Genomic DNA, 16,252 nt, shown 5'->3' with positions numbered 1-16,252 from the left:
CAGTCAATCCCCAATTCCTAGGAGATGAAAGGGAGAAGAGGCTCCAATTCCTCCCTGCAGAAAAGACAGAGGACCCGGGGATCATCCCCCTCTAGGGGGGGCGTCAGCTGAATCTGTGTCCTGGTCTGGATCCTGGGCAGGTGGGGGGGCCGCAGGAGCCGGTGGAGGAGACGGGGGGGGGACGGGACCCCCTGAACCACACGGACCTGGGTCGCCCCTGCCCGTCAGGAGCTGCAGGGGAGGGAGGGACAGAGAGCTGAGGGACCTTAGCTGGAGGGGCCTGAGGGGGGGCTGGAGGGGGGTCCGCTTCCTCCTGCAAACTTGCTAAGTAGGATTTGTGCAGCAAAAGCACAAATTCAGTGGAAAAACAGGTCCTAACGCCCCCGGGGGGGTTTCGGTGGTAGGGGGGTCTGGATCTGGGAGAGGAGAGTGTGCAGGGCTCAAATCGGGTGGGGGGGCACAAAAAAAATCGGGTCCGGAGCTTCAGGGAGCTCCGAGAAAGAAACTGGAGAAAAACCCAAAATGGCCGCCGTTCCTGCGGTTTGATGGCCCGGGAACAGCGGGGGAAATCGTTATGGAAGCCTGGCCCGGGTCCCTGAGGGCATCGGGGACTCGGAGGAGCCTTCCCCCTCTGGTAGGCAGCGAGAACAGAGCCCCTCCCGAGAAAGCCTGACCGAGGAATTCCCACAGGCTAAACACATCTGAGATCGTGACATGGCTGCTGGGTGGGGGAGGGGCAGCATTAATATAAGCTGAGCTGCCGGTGCTGAGGGAGCGGAGGCACAGAATTGTGCACGCTCACAATTCTCTCTCTCAAGCTGCAAGATTAAATAGGGAAGGCAGGAGCCTTCTGCTGATCCTATCAGGGACTCCTCTTGAGTAAAATCCCTTTTTATTTTATTCTTTTTTTTTTTTTTACAACGGTCCCTGTCAGCAGCTACAAAAGCAATAGATCCCAATGAAGGGAGAGCAGTACCGGAGAGAGGGCGAGAGAGAGCTGAACGGGGGAGTGACTGGCACCACCAATTTTCACCCATGCAGCCGAGGACCACCGGGAAAGGGGAGCCTAGGCTATAAAAAACAAGGGGCCAAGCCCACGTAGGCCCCCGCAAGAGTGAGGAGACAGGGACTGTCTCCTGTGAAGAATCCACAGAGTTCACACAAATCCAGGAACAAACTTTTTTTTTTTTTTTAAAATTAATAAGTCAGAAATACTTGCTTGATCCAAACACGATAGATACACAGAAGGAAAGAAATGCCCAAAAGAGACAAGCAGAAGTTAACAGGGAACCACAAGGTAAGCTGTTCCACCTGCTGGAGACAGACAGATACCGAAGGGCTACAGGGTAGGCGCTGTCCTCATATAGGATACCCTATCAGTTTTGGTCTGTCTCCACCTGCTGGAAAGGAGGCTCAACCCATGGTCTGGACTGATCCGGGTACGTACAGGGAACTCTGCTTTATCCCAGGACAAGCAGGATGGTAGTCCTCACAGATGGGTGAATAGCAAGCTGCAGGCTGTCCCAGACACCCTGGGCCAACAGAGAGCTAGCAACATGCAACAAGCACAACAGGGTTCTGTTGGCAACAATGGGGCAGCCTGAACACCAGACGGAGTCCTAGGTAGGAAGAGTTGGGTTGTTACACTGGAAACAGATTACGGAGGACAGACTGGCCAAAGATGCTGTCCTGTCGACCGTCCTTATCCAGACAGTAATGGGCTGCGAAAGTATGAAGGGAACTCTATGTCGCAGCCTTGCAGATTTCGGAAATAGGGACTGCCCGGAAGTGTGCCATTGATGCTGCCATGGCCCTCACTGAATGTGCTTTTACTCGGCCCTCTAACGGAAGGCCTGCTTGCTGGTAGCAGAAAGCAATTCCATCTGCCAACCAATTAGAGAGGGTCTGCTTGCCCACCGCAACTCCTAGTCTATTCTTGTCGAAGGAGACAAAGAGTTGGGTGGACCGCTGTAGGCTGTGGTGCGCTCTAAATAAAAGGCGAGAGCACGCTTGCAGTCCAAGGTATGCAGAGTCCGCTCACCTGGGTATGAATGTGGCCTCGGGAAAAAAGTGAGCAACACAATGGACTGATTTAGGTGGAAGTTAGTCACTACCTTAGGCAGGAACTTGGGGTGAGTGCGCAGTACCACTCTGTCGTGGACGAACCTCGTGTAAGGCGGATAGGTTACTAGGGCCTGCAGCTCACTGACTCTGCGAGCAGAAGTAACCGCCACGAGGACTTTCCAAGTGAGGTGCTTAAACTCGCAGGAGCACAGGGGCTCAAACGGAGGCTGCATGAGCCATGTCAACACTATGTTGAGGTCCTATGCCACAACAGGCGGAGGCTTTAGTTGTAAGCCTCTCATGAAGCGCTTCAGTAGGGGTTGCACCGAGATTGGGGTATCACCCACACCTCGGTGGTATGTGCTAATGGCACTCAGATGTAACCGAATTGAGCTGGTCTGTTGACCGGACTCAGAAAGGCACAGAGATAGTCCAAAAGTGTCGGCGTGGGGCAAGTGAAGGGGTCAAGGCTTTCTTACGTGCACCACGAGGAGAACTTTTTCCACTTTGCTCGAAATGACTTGTGAGTGGAAGGCTTTCACGAAGCTACTAGGACCTGCGAGACGTTGGCTGAAAGGTTGAGGGGCTGTAGTATCAGGCTTTCAACATCCAGGCTGTCAGGGACAGGGACCGGAGGTTCAGGTGGCATAGCCTGCCCTGATCCTGCATGATGAGGTCGGGTGAGGTGCCTAGGCGAATGGGTTCCTGGACAGAGAGGTCGCAGAGGATGGGGAACCAGACCTGATACTGTCCTGCTGTAGTTTCACGAGAGTCTTGGTTAGTAGCGGAATCGGAGGGTACCATATAACAGACCCGCACTCCAGGAGTGGGCGAAGGTATCCATGGGTGGTGTCCTTCGGTCCCCCTGTAGGGAGCAGAATCGGTCCACCTTGTGGTTCTGCAAGGACACAAAGAGATCAATGTCCGGCTGACCCCATCGGTGGAAGATCCTGGTCGCTACACAGGGATTCAGGGTCCATTCGTGGGGCTGGAATGTTCGCTGAGGCGGTCTGCCACTACATTCTGTATGCCTGCCAGATAGGTGGCTCACAGGAGCATGGAACGTGACAGGGCCCAGGCCCAAATCTGCGCTGCCTCTTGACAGAGCAGGTAAGAGCCTATGCCCCCGTTTGTTCAGATACCACATAGCTACCTGGTTGTCCATCTGGATCAGGATGACTTTGTTGGACAGGCAATCTGTATTGCATAGAGGGCGTACCGCATCACCCGGAGTTCCAGGAAGTTGATCTGGTAGGCTGCCTCAGCTCTCGACCTCATCTCTTGTGTGTGGAGGCCGTTGACATGGGCGCCCCAGCCTAGGTTGGAGGCGTCGGTGGTCAAAGTTATTTGAGCAGCCGGGGCTGAAAAGGAAGTCCTTTGCTCAAGTTGGATTTCTGCATCCACCAGGCAAGGGAGAGCCGGAGTGGAGTGGTTATATAGATCCATGCCGAAAGCTTCTCAGAGGCTTGGCGCCACTGAAATCGCAGGGTCCACTGCGTGACTCTCATGGCTAGGCGAGCCTTTGGGGTGATGTGGACAGATAATGCCATGTGTCCTAGCAACCTGAGAAGCAGGTGGGCAGAGGTCATCCGCTGGCGTCAGATGGAGGCGGCCAGGTTGGCCAGGGTGGCTACATGATCTTTGGGAAGGAACGCCTTGGCCAAAGTCATGTCCAGGTCTGCTCCGATGAATGACAGTTTTTGAGATGGAGTCAAGTGGGATTTCAGGTAGTTGACCAGGAAACCCCGCTGACTGAAGGAGTTGTAAGGTCAAGTGGAGGGAGTGAATGGCTCCTTCCTTGGACGAGCTTTTGATGAGCCAGTCGTCCAGATATGGGAACACATGTACGCCGTTCCGGCGCAACTATGCTCCGACAACTGCCAGGCACTTTGTGAATACCTGGGGTGTGGAGGGGAGCCCGAAGGGGAGAACCCTGTACTGGAAGTAATGGTGACCCACGGCGAACTGCAAGTATTTGTGATGATGTGGGAAAATCGCAATATGTGCGTAAGCATCCTGTAGATCCAGAGAGCAGAGCCATTCCCCCTGCTGTAGTAGTGGGAGTAGGTGTTGGGATTCGTGGACCCTTGAGCCGGCTGCGACAGATGTTGGCCCACTGTAGGAAGGCCCACCGTGGAGGTCAGAGCCGGGAGGTGGCACAACGCAGGAGACCAGAAGAATCTTCATCACTGGAAGCCCAAGGTCCCCCCAGGAGGAGCCCGTGAGGTCCTGAGCCGCTTGGACTTACGTGCGATCTCCTGCGGGCGAGAAGCTGAAGAGGAGTCCCGGAGTCATGAAGAGAGGAGGCACCGAGGTCAGGAGGCCTATAGGAGCTTCACCACTGGAAGCCCACGGTCCCCCCGGGAGGAGCCCGTGACAACCTGAGCCGCTTGGACTTAGGCGGGGCCTCCTGAAGCAGCGGAGCCGGATACCTGGGGTGAGCGTGAAGACAGAAGCCAGGGGACAAGCCGAAGTCAGAGCCAGTGGTCGAGCTGAAGTCAGAAGCCAGTGGACGAGCCGAAGTCAGAAGCAGCAACTAGTAACTCTGGGAAGAGTGAATCTTGTTGAAAGGCAAGGTATGTGCCTAGCTGCAGGGTTTCAATACCCCTGCAGCGTCTGACGTCATCTGGAGGCTGTCCTGCATCTTGCCGTGCTGGCCCCTTTAAATCTTGAGCCCCTGCGCGTGCGTGCGCGCACGCCTAGGGTGTGGGGCCAGATGCGGTGGATCGATGGCGTCTTCCTCGATGAGGGAGCGCCGCAGCAGAGGCCAGGACGGGCCTTGCCGGACAGAGAGGCATTTCAGCGGCCTGGGCCGGCCCCGAGGTAGGTGGAGGGACCTGGGCATGGCCCGGGACCGTAACAGTAGGGTGCCCAAGGACACCATTCTGAACTGCTCTCTGAGCAGGAACCTGTTTAAGGCTCAAAGGTCGAGGATGGGACGGAGGCCGGCTGTCTTTTTTGGGATGAGAAAATAGCATGAGTAGAACCCTTGGCCCCGCTGGGCCCAGGGAACCGGTTCCATGGATCTGGACTGTAGCAGGGTTGAGAGTTCTAACTCGAGGGTTGCTGTGTGATCGACCAGACTCCACGCTGGGGAAAGTGGGGAGTCCAGTGGCATCGTGAGGAAATTGAGGTGGTAACCGTGGGCTATGATGGATAATACCCATCAGTCGGTGGTGATTGGAAACCAATTCCTGGCGAAGCAGCACAGACGACCTCCGACAGGTGGGTTGGCTGGTGCAGGCAGGGGGGGTTGGCTTCTGCACTCTGGATGTGAGTCAAAACCCCGCTGCAGGGCTAGGCTGGGGAGCTGGCTGTGCCCTGGGTGCCCTTTGTTGGCAAAGATGGCCTCTTTGGGAGGGCCGAGCTTTACGAGCACAGGATGCTGGGGGATAGTATCTCCATGGCTTGTAGAATTGTTTTCTGGTGTCCCTACATGGACCTCGATGGGTCGCTGAGGGGCATCAGTGGTAGTGGACAGCTGACGCAGGGTCTCATGGTGATCCTTGAGTTGGGCCTCTGTGTCACGGATTTTGTCCCCAAACAGGTTCTCTCCTGTACAGTGGAGGTCCGCTAACTTCTCTTGTACCTCTGGACGAAGGTCTGAGGCCTTAAGCCAGGCCCAGTGTCTGGTGCTAATGCCTGCTGCTGAAATTCTTGAGGCCGTTTCAAAGGCATCATAAGTCGCCCTCACCTCGTGCTTTCCGGCCTCTAACCCCTTTTGGAGGATGGAGTCCAGGCCCTACTGAAACTGCTATGGTAGGGTTTCCGAGAACTCCTGGACTTGTTTCCAGAGGTTTTGATTGTACTAGGTCATATAAAACTGGTATGATGCTATGCGAGCAACCAGCATAGAACCCTGGAAAACCCGTCGACCAAGGGCGTCTAGAGCTCTTTGATCTTTTTCCGGAGGGGCAGAGGAATGAGGGCGGGTCCTCTTGGCCTTCTTCTGGGCCGACTCTATCACCACTGACTGGAGGGGCAACTGGCTTTCTTGGAAACCTAGGACCTGTTGCACTAGATAAGTGGCATCGGTCTTTTTATTGACCGGAGGCACAGTACCCAGATGTTCCAGAGACTGTGCAGGAGGTTGAGAAGAACCTCATGAACTGGGATAGCCATGACCTCTTTTGGAGCGTCCACAAATTGTTAAGACCTCCAACATTTTGTGGCAGGCATCTTCCTCTGTTGCATGTTGGAAGGGTATTGTCTCCGCCATCTCCCTGACAAAGCTAGCAAAGGAGAGGTCCTCCAGGGGTGAGCCCCATCTCTCTTCCAGGGGAGAAGGCTCTGAAAGAAGTTCCTTGGAGGCCTCCGGGGAATGTTCAGAGGAAGCGTCCTCCCATGGGTCAAAGGGGGGCTCTTCCTCACTAGGGAGGTGCCTGGGTCGAGGAGAGAGGGTCAACCCCAATGTATGTGGCACGGGCACCGATGGGCAGTGAGGTGGCACCCATGATGGTGGTGCCGGCACCGAGAGCACCGGGACCTGGGAAGGACCCGAGGGTCCAGGTGCAGGATCTGGCATCAGTGGTCCCGTCCATGGTGATGGTCCGGTGCCTGATGCACCCGGCACTGGAGTCGATGGAGCAGATTGCTTGGGCCCAAACAAGTGCTCCATCTTCTCCAGGCGGGCGCGTCGGCCTTTGGGGGTCATCTGGGCACAGCTCGGACATTGACGGATGTCATGGGAAGGCCCGAGGCACAGGACGCACACACCATGCAGGTCCATTATGGACATAGTCCGCGGGCACTTGGGGCACTTCCTAAATCCGGTCGCCATGCTAAAAAGAGGCGGTGTGTGGTCGGTGACCGTCGGTCACCATGAGATGAATGACCGGGAGCTGACTGCAAAAGCACGAATTGAAGTCACCGAATGTCGGAGAAGTCGATGCGCGATGGGGGACCCCGGAACGGGGTAAGGTGTGAAGATAAACTTCAAAAAATGTCCGTGAGGAGAAGGTGAGGAAAAAACTCACACAGAGCTCTAAGAACCGCAAAGCAATTGCTGCGCAGAAAAAAAAGAGACTGAAGGGGGACCCCGTGTGGCCACAGGGTTGGTGGCATGCTGAGCATACTCTGTGTGCCAGTCAAAGTTCTAGAAACTTTGACAAAAGTATTCCGTGACAGGGCTCCAACTGATGATGTCACTCATCTGTGAGAACTACCATCCTTCTTGTCCTGGGAGAAACAAAGGATAATAAAGTACCAACAGATGCCATTAGAGACCAGGAAAATATAACAGAAAGATATAGAATTAGTCAATTTTAAAAAGATATAGAATTGGTCAATTTTAAAAACAAACTTCCAAGTTCATCTCTGTATGCTTTCTGTATATATTATACCAGACTAGCTTTAGAAAGAAGCTGTTTGGCATAATGCAAGTATTAAGAAAATCAGTAACAGTACATTTGAGAGACTGAGATCCTATCCAACAAACATTAGCTAAAGAGAGAGGCTCATCATTGTCATTGAATGCACAAAATAAACTTAAACCAATACATTAAAAAACTTGTGGCAAAACACCAAATACCTCAGACAGAAATGCCTTGCTGTTCAGTTCCTCCTACTCTACAATCTGTTCATTTTATTGTTTTTAACTAACTCACTGTTCGAAATGGGTTATTCACTTCTACAATCGAATGTTATAGATTCTTTCACTTCCATAAATAAATGATACATTTTCATAAATAATGACAGTTCGAATTGTTCACATCTATAAATAATTATTTTAGTTATATATTTTGCATATAAATAGTGATAGATTTGAATACGTTTATAAAAAATAACAGAGTTCTTTCTACATGTTAGTGTATTTTATGCTTATTATTATTGTGATGGTGAATGAACGCCGGCAGTGCCGGGGGCACCCTTGGAAACGAAGGTTGCTAGGGGCGGGCACGAGGTCCTGTGCAGCTCGGCGTCTACACGCTGCCGGCGGAGGCAGAAAATGGCGGCAGTGACGACGGAAGTGGTGAGTGTAGGTCTGGGAGGGAAGATGAGAAGCTTTAATACTAGTATTATTGTCATTGTTAATGATAATGGCAGGATCGCGCGTAATAGTGGCTGGAAAGGGACCCGTAGTTTGCTCCTTGCCTGTTTCATCCTTCCCCCTCCCCGCTCCTCCCTTTACTCCACCTCCGTCCCACTCACCATCCTCTGCCTCTTGCCCCTCCCCTCTATCCCAGTACACCTACATTCGTTCTTTCTTTCTTATCCTCCCTCTTTTCCACATTACACCCACCTCCCCATCTTATTCCCTCAGTATCTGTGTTTACAATCCTCTACCCACCATGATTTCCACAGGGGTTCTTTTAGCTCAACTCACGCTCTGCTTTCTCCTACTTCTTGCTCAGTCCTACCTAGTTTGCCTCCGTTACAGATCCCCTCTTCCCCCATACAACTAAATTATTTTCCTCATTTCTTCTCCTTTTCTCCCTCGTTACTTTCAACAACATATTTTATTTCCTCTCTTTCTCTTCCTCTTCAAACCATCTCCTGGGTCTGTTTTTCCAGTTCTTTTAATGATCTTAGTGTTCCCATGGACGAGTCCTTCTCTTCACTCCCAGTCCCTATTCCTCTCCACTTTGTACTTTGGAGCCCTCTGCTTCCTCCGCTACTACTCCTTCTCTGGTTCCTATCCCTTTCTACTTTCTGCTGTTTGATGCTGTCTCCCCTTCTCTCCCATATTACTTGTCCCTTTCTCTTACTTCAGTGGTAGGATAAGAACACAGATACTGTATTTCCAAAAATAGGATGGGATTGTTGGCTTTCAAAAGTTAGTCAAGAAATGTTTAGTCTAATAAAAGTTATCACCTTATTTATATATATATATATATATATATATATTAGAGATGTGAATCGTGTCCTCGATCGTCTTAACGATCGATTTCGGCTGGGAGGGGGAGGGAATCGTATTGTTGCCGTTTGGGTGTGTAAACTATCGTGAAAATCGTTAAAATCGTGAGCCGACACACTAAAACCCCCTAAAACCCACCCCCGACCCTTTAAATTAAATCCCCCACCCTCCTGAACCCCCCCCCCAAATGCTTTAAATTACCTGGGGATCCAGCGGTGGTCCAGAACGGCGGCGGTCCGGAACGGCCCCCTCAATTGAATCCTGTTGTCTTCAGCCGGCGCCATTTTGCAAAATGGCCGCCGCAAAATGGCGGCGGCCATAGACAAAAACGATTCGACGCAGGAGGTCGTTCCGGACCCCCGCTGGACTTTTGGCAAGTCTTGTGGGGGTCAGGAGGCCCCCCCAAGCTGGCCAAAAGTTTCTGGGAGTCCAGCGGGGTTCAGGAAGCGATTTCTTGCCGCGAATCGTTTTCCGTACGGAAAATGGCGCCGGCAGGAGATCGACTGCAGGAGGTCGTTCAGCGGGGCCGCTGAACGACCTCCTGCGTCGAATCGTTTTTGTCTATGGCCGCCGCCATTTTGCGGCGGCCATTTTGCAAAATGGCGCCGGCTGAAGACAACAGGATTCAATTGAGGGGGCCGTTCCGGACCGCCGCCGTTCTGGACCACCGCTGGATCCCCAGGTAATTTAAAGCATTTGGGGGGGGGTTCGGGAGGGTGGGGGATTTAATTTAAAGGGTCGGGGGTGGGTTTTAGGGGGTTTTAGTGCCCTCCCCCGATTTACGATTTTTTAACGATAAATCGGGGGAATTGGTATTGTATCGTGGCCCTAACGATTTTTGACGATTTAAAATATATCGGACGATATTTTAAATCGTCAAAAAACGATTCACGTCCCTAATATATATATATATTTTTTTTTTTTTAACTTTTATTTCTGTGCAAAAGCAATTCAAAACCAGTTCAAAACCCATCATCCCTCATAAATTAGCGTTATTCTGGAAATGGTTGCTGCTCTCACCATGTACAATGCAAGCCTTTTCATTATAATCCAACATAATGTGTACTAGAATGCAAATCCTAGGAAGGAATGGGACAGTTCTGGAAGCATTTTTACACAATGTAGCACAGAAGGTAATGCCTCTCACTTCCACACTTTCTTCTTTCTCTTTCTACTGCTATTATGATGCCTGGGTTCTGCCTTCTCTGGACCTACTTCACATCTGTAGGGTGAGGTGATCGAGGGCTGCCATTTGCCTGTGCTCCGCAGGAACCAGGAAAATGAGGACGAATGGCGTGAGTATTCTAGCGGAGGAAGTGAACCATTTTGCTGCCTGTGGTGGGGACTGGTGAATCCTTGGTCTTTTAATCTTATAAGTTAGCTACTGATGAAAGTAGCCAGCCAGGTACCTTTGTACTCTGTTATTTTTGTACAAGAGTCTCGCATATGGGACTAATTTGATAAGACAATCAAGGAAGAAAAATAGAAAATAACAGCCAATAACGACTATATAGCCCATCCATATCTCCTACTCAGCTTTATAGTCCCTTCCTATTCCTCAAAGATCCTCCGTGCTTGTCCCATGATTTTATGAAGTCTATCTCCATCACCTCCAAGGGAAGCTGTCCAACACCCTTCCTGTAAAGAAGTAATTCCTTCCTTATCATCCATTTCAGATCAATCCAAACAAGTGGGTTATGTCCACCTGCCAGCAGATGGAGATAGAGAAAAAAGCTCAAAGGTGCTGCCTTCAGTATTTTCTGTCTCAGCAGATGTTAGCAAGTATCTCTATTGGAGCATCATACAAAGAAGCAGGCCTGTGGAGGTGATAGCCTTGGGCCAGTCTCCTCATTCTAAAATCACACAGGAAAAAAGAGTCAAAAAAAGTGATCGCAAAACATATGAAACCAAAAGCAAAATAGCACACAACAATAGGATCCACACATTCAAATATACACAATGTAGTCATAATGTATTCCGGATACAGCTGAAGAGGTTGCAACGGACCATCATAACACCCACACATGCGTTTTAAGTAGCATTGAAAAATGGATCATGTTTAATCATAGGTCCACAGAATAAAGTTAATATATTATAGGTTTTAAATTTTGAAAATAAAATTGAAAAATTTGGAAAGTTGCTTCCCTTTTCTCAGATGGCAAACATGCAGTGCTGTGGCAAACGAGTTCTTGAAATCACCCGACACAACTTCGTGTTTCGAATAAAATTCTGCTTCAGGGGTGAATGTTGTAGCGGTGCCAGCTTTACTCTGAAAAATAATATTCAGTATTAATGCATTCAAAATGGTAATACTTAAAGCTTTCAAATACACTGAAATTAGAGCAAGTTCCACACGTTCAATGAGAACCACCATGCCAGCATTGAGGTGCCGCAACACGTTACAAGAGATGTCTTAAGACGGCTACAAAAATGTGATTACATCAGAATGCTGACAGAATAACATAATGTTGACAGCTGTCAAAAGTCTTTAGACGCGTGAATTGAAGAAAATCAAAAACACCGGTGCCACTCAATTTCAGCATTCAAACTCTAAGGAAAAATAGTTTTCATAAATAAATCCATCGTTGCTCGCGTTTATTTATTTTAATTTTTATATTCCACTTTTTGGCACTTGAAAGTGTACATCGAAGTGGATTACATTCAGGTACTATCGGTATTTCCCTATCCCCACAGGGCTTATAATCTAATTTTGTATCTGAGGCAACGGAGGTAAAAATTTGTCCTGATCCCCCACCCCTCCAGTCAAATGCAGTGTGTTCCAGAATTGACCAACGAATATTGGCAAAACATTGTTTTTTTTAATCAATGAAATGTGATACCATAGGAGCCTGCAACTTGCAGGTTTCAGGCAACTGTAAGATCCAGAAGGATCTTACAGTTTTTCCCCATATATTGTAAACCACAGGGACTTTATTCTGTGGACTATGATTAAACATGACCCATTTTTCAATGCTACTCAAAATGCGTGTGTGGGTGTTATGATGGTCCGTTGCAACCTCTTCAGCTGTGTCCTGAATACATAAGACTACACGGTGTATATTTGAATTTGTGGATTCTATTGTGCGCTATTTTGCTTTTGGTTCCTCATTCTAAAAGCCAGAGCTGAGCTGAGGGCAGCCTTTTGGCCAAGAGTTGAAGGCTGATCTTCCCTCTGAGAAACCAGTTCTGGGGGATGGGGTGGTGGCTTAGCATTTCTCATTGGGAAGGAAGAACAGCTGTTACCTGACTGTCTTCCAAAAGTTTCTTGGCCAGTGGAAGAATGCACCCGGTTTTACTATACTGGCTTTGCCTCCTTTCTTTATGGCAGACATCCTCCTGGTGGTAGTTACTCTGCATAAAGTTAAACAATTGTAGAAACCAGAGGTGCAAAGGGAAGGCCTGATTGGGCTGCAATTACAGCAGTGTCCTTAGTGATCCATGGAGGAGGTTCAACTCCTCAGTAGAGAAGCTTCATGTAAAGTTGCAGCTGCCGATTTTCGTGGTAGACTAGCCTCGGTGAAGGAGGTCTGGTGAATGGAGGCTGCAGATTTTTTTATAGGCATGCCATATACAAATAAATTTGGGTGAATGTATTAGTGATCCGATCGCGAGCAGCAAATGAGGACACCATGAGTTCAGCAGGCTTCTTGTCAAGTGAGGCAGCCATGTTGGCTGTGTGGTATGCTGCGGCAGCTGAAAGGACCGAGTAATTTCCTTTGTTCTCAGTAAGTTGGTTTCACAGGGGAATTCCCTGTGCTTGCTAGGTGCCTGATTCTGTTAAGTGAACAAACTGACCTCCCAGGTCGGTAGGGCTGGGATTAGGTCAGCGAAGGGAAGCTGGCCTGCTAACACTTATTTTCAGTGTTATGTGCTGCTATGACAGGCTTAAATTGAGCTGACCAGAGTTAAATCTATTTAGCAGCAACCTAGTTGGTTACCATTTGGCTGAAATTTATCCTAAGACAGCTGGCTAAAACAAATGGTTGATCGAATTTCTCTTAAGAATGTCCTTAATTTAAAAAAAACAAAACAGTAAAACCATGGGTTAGTTCCAGTTCCCCCACTTAACCTCCTGTTCCTTTGGGTCCTACCTTGGACAGTGATCAACTCCAAAGAAAGCTGGGGGTGGTCTTGAAAGGGTTCTGGATTCCGCAGGACCTACTGGTGTTCACCTGGAAAAGGGAAGGAGAACCAGGAATTTGAAAGCCTCCTAGGCTTTTCTTCCTGTGCATCAGACCATGTAGGTCAGGATGTCAGAAGAATGTGAGATCTCAGAAATATTCTTCCCCATACTGTATTAATGAATTTAACGCATAAGAAGTCTGTTCCCAGGGAGGGGAGGTTATCCTTGCAAAATCCTCAAGATGGAAAGAACATAAGATGTGTCATGCTGGGGTTGGGATTAGGGATTTCTGCTTGGAAAGTGGGGAGAAGTCGTTTGAATGTTCAATGCTTTGGTTATTGGGAGACTGATGAGATATTCTCTCGTGTTCTCTCTTGCGGTGTAGACTGATATGCGACTGCTTGTAGCATAGTCTGTTGTCATTTCTCTAGGCAATAGTACACCTTTCAAAGTAGCCTTACTGAATTGAGGGGTCTTAATTCGCCAATGACAAGACAACTAATGTATAAAGAGGCCTTTAAGCTGGGCTGCAGTATTCATTCATGAGACATACCTGTGGAGATGGGATGAGAGATTGGTTAAAAGCACTAATATTCCACTAGCCTTTTTTGTGTCGAATTTGATTAAGGGTTGGTGTGCAGGAGTAATGAAATATGCCAAGGATTTATGGGTTGAGGTAGAAGTAATAGAAAGAGACAAGTAGAGGAGATACATTTTTAAGTTGGTAAAGATCAACAATAGAACCTATGCTTTGGTTGAATATTTATGCACCAAATTCCAACCAGTCTAGAGTTTTTTTCTTCAGATCTCTTTTAGAATTATTGGTCTTCCAGAAGGGTCCCCTTATATCGGAGGGGTGACATTAATATGACAGTGAATCCTTGCATGGATAATTTAGTAAGGAGGGATGCACCCTCTAGTAAGCATACATTCAGTTGGGGAAGATAAATGGGAGATATGGGGCTATTGGAAGGATGGCACACTCTATACCCATCATCAAGAGACTATTCCTTCTTTTCAAAGCTGCACAATTACTATTCCCCTATTGCTTTGATATTGGTAGATAAAATGATTCACAAAGTTATATCGGGGGGATTGAGGCGATCACTTACTTGGTCATACCATGCTCAGATATGGCTTGAATTGCAGTGCTCCCGGTTCCAGCCAGGCAGGAGGTTGTTAGGGCTGAACACAGTCTTTTGCAGGATTCTGTTGTGTGTGACCACATTGAGAAGAAGATAAAAGAATATCTTCATTTTAATACAACTGAAGAGAGAGTCCACAAACATTATGAGATTGTATGAAGATGGTTATTAGGAGAAAGTTTATAGCATTAGCTGTAAAGAGAAAGGAAAAAGCAAGAAATTATTGAGCTCTGATTCTCTAGCAAAGAGCTTGAAGGGCAACGTAAGTTATCAGGATCATCTGCAGTATTGTTTAAGCTTGAAATATTACAGAGAAATCTTAAGGCAGGGGTTCCCAAACATTTAGCTAATGTGACCCCATTTTAGCACTTGAAACTTCACAGGACCCCAAAGGACGACCAAAAGTTAGCACAGGTGTGGTTGCCCTGCAGCAATCACCCCACTTTCACCCTCTCTGCTCTCCAGCTGATTCTGTCATGCAGGGCCACCTGTTACCACAGAAATTCATGCAAGGGCAATGCCATTGCAGGGCCTATGAACGTGTGCTGGCTTTAGGCTCCATGCTGATTTCCACTACGAATGCTGCTGGCACCTGAAGAGTGATGCCATATGAAGTGTTTGTATTTGACAATTTTTATTCATTTTATAACACGAATGCACCACAACAGAATAGGCAAAACAAAGAACATACGACATTCGTAAAGAGCAAGAGAGCCACAACCGTGTGGGAGTTCTGTGAAAGACAAACCCCAATTCCCCCCCCCCTCCCCCCTCCCTCCAAACAGAGCATCCTAATAAAAGCATGAAGGATAAACAAGTCTCCAATGAATACAGAGTAAAGTATAGGTTGGCCATAAGGCACATAGAAATCTGCAAAATGAGACTAACATCTAATATCTCAAGTGGTACAGAGTATCAAACAAAACACAGGTAAAATATACAAAACAAGCATATCCTACAGGAAGCAACCCAACACCCATCTCCCTGGTCCAATGCCCCAAAGTATAGACCAGGGACCAAACAACGCTAGGCCAAGCCTAGGGCGGTGACAAACGGCTTCCAGGAGGCTACAAAAGCAGGAATACGCTGGCGTTTGGAGGCCGTCAGGTAGGCCAATCGGTGATATAAATGGAGTTTCTTCTTAACCTCTTGAAGGGAGGGGACAAAACCAGACTTCCACTGAGCGGCTATAAGACTACGCGTGGCCACAAATACCTGAGCACAGACCCGATGATACCGCTTGGGGATCGTATCAGGAAAAGCAAATAACAACGCAGCCTGAGCTGTTGGGCGAAAATCAATTGCTAGCAAGGTACTGAGCCAATTAAACAGCTCATACCATAAGGGAGCCAGCTGAGGACAATGCCACCAAATGTGCAGATAGGTGCCCACTTCACCACAATTGCGCCAGCATGTATCCGCCACAGAAGGATAAAATTTGTGTAATTTGTCCGGGGTGTGATACCACCTGTAAATTATCTTATAACAGTTTTCCTGTAGTTTAGCGGAGACCGAGCATTGTCTGGCCAATTGTAGGGTGTCAATCCAGGTACGGGCCCCCCACTGCAGCCGGAGGTCCGCCTCCCATTGCTTAACAAAGTTGCAATGCTCTACCCCCTGCTGGAAAAAAAGTTGATAAAGCTTAGACGTGACACCCCGAAGACAATCACCATGCATAAAATATGACTCCAGTATGGATCTGCCTGGTCGGAGCAGACCATTACGTTGCAATGTGCATATGAAGTGGGCAATTTGCCTATAAGCGAGAAAGTTTAACGGGGGCAGGTTATATTTAAGGGCCATGTGGTCCCCCGGGATGAGAGACCCCTGTGAGAGGAAGTGACCTATAGTAAAAATCCCCTTCTCCCGCCAACTGCGAAAATGGGGGGAAGTTCTTCCAGGCACAAATTGTTCATTAAAGGCCAGGGACGACTGATAGCAGTAAGGGAAATCCCCAAGTAGCAATTTGCGTGTCTGGCTCCATATTCGAAGTGTAGTTTCGAGGGCCCAGGGCATAGAATTGACAGGGCGCCATACAGCTCGCGGAAGCCATGGCATTGCAGC

At 48.7% G+C, this 16,252-nt stretch overlaps 1 protein-coding gene across 2 annotated transcripts in view; it reads left to right on the top strand.

The window, feature by feature from the left end:
* Positions 1–7,924: 7,924 nt before the first annotated feature.
* The window catches only part of KAT5 (lysine acetyltransferase 5), a 177,105-nt gene continuing 168,777 nt past the window's right edge, over positions 7,925–16,252 (top strand). For both annotated transcript variants that reach the window (XM_029614310.1, XM_029614309.1), the window contains exons 1-2: positions 7,925–8,035; positions 10,149–10,215. In XM_029614310.1, the coding sequence (XP_029470170.1) occupies positions 8,012–8,035; positions 10,149–10,215 (91 nt within the window). In that variant the 5' untranslated portion in view covers positions 7,925–8,011. The remainder of the gene's footprint in view (positions 8,036–10,148; positions 10,216–16,252) is intronic.

This window comes from Rhinatrema bivittatum, chromosome 8 (genome assembly GCF_901001135.1).
Source record: "Rhinatrema bivittatum chromosome 8, aRhiBiv1.1, whole genome shotgun sequence".
NCBI lineage: Eukaryota > Metazoa > Chordata > Amphibia > Gymnophiona > Rhinatrematidae > Rhinatrema > Rhinatrema bivittatum.
The sequence above is the reverse complement of the archived record's forward strand: the minus strand, read 5'-3'. Positions and strand labels throughout refer to the sequence as shown.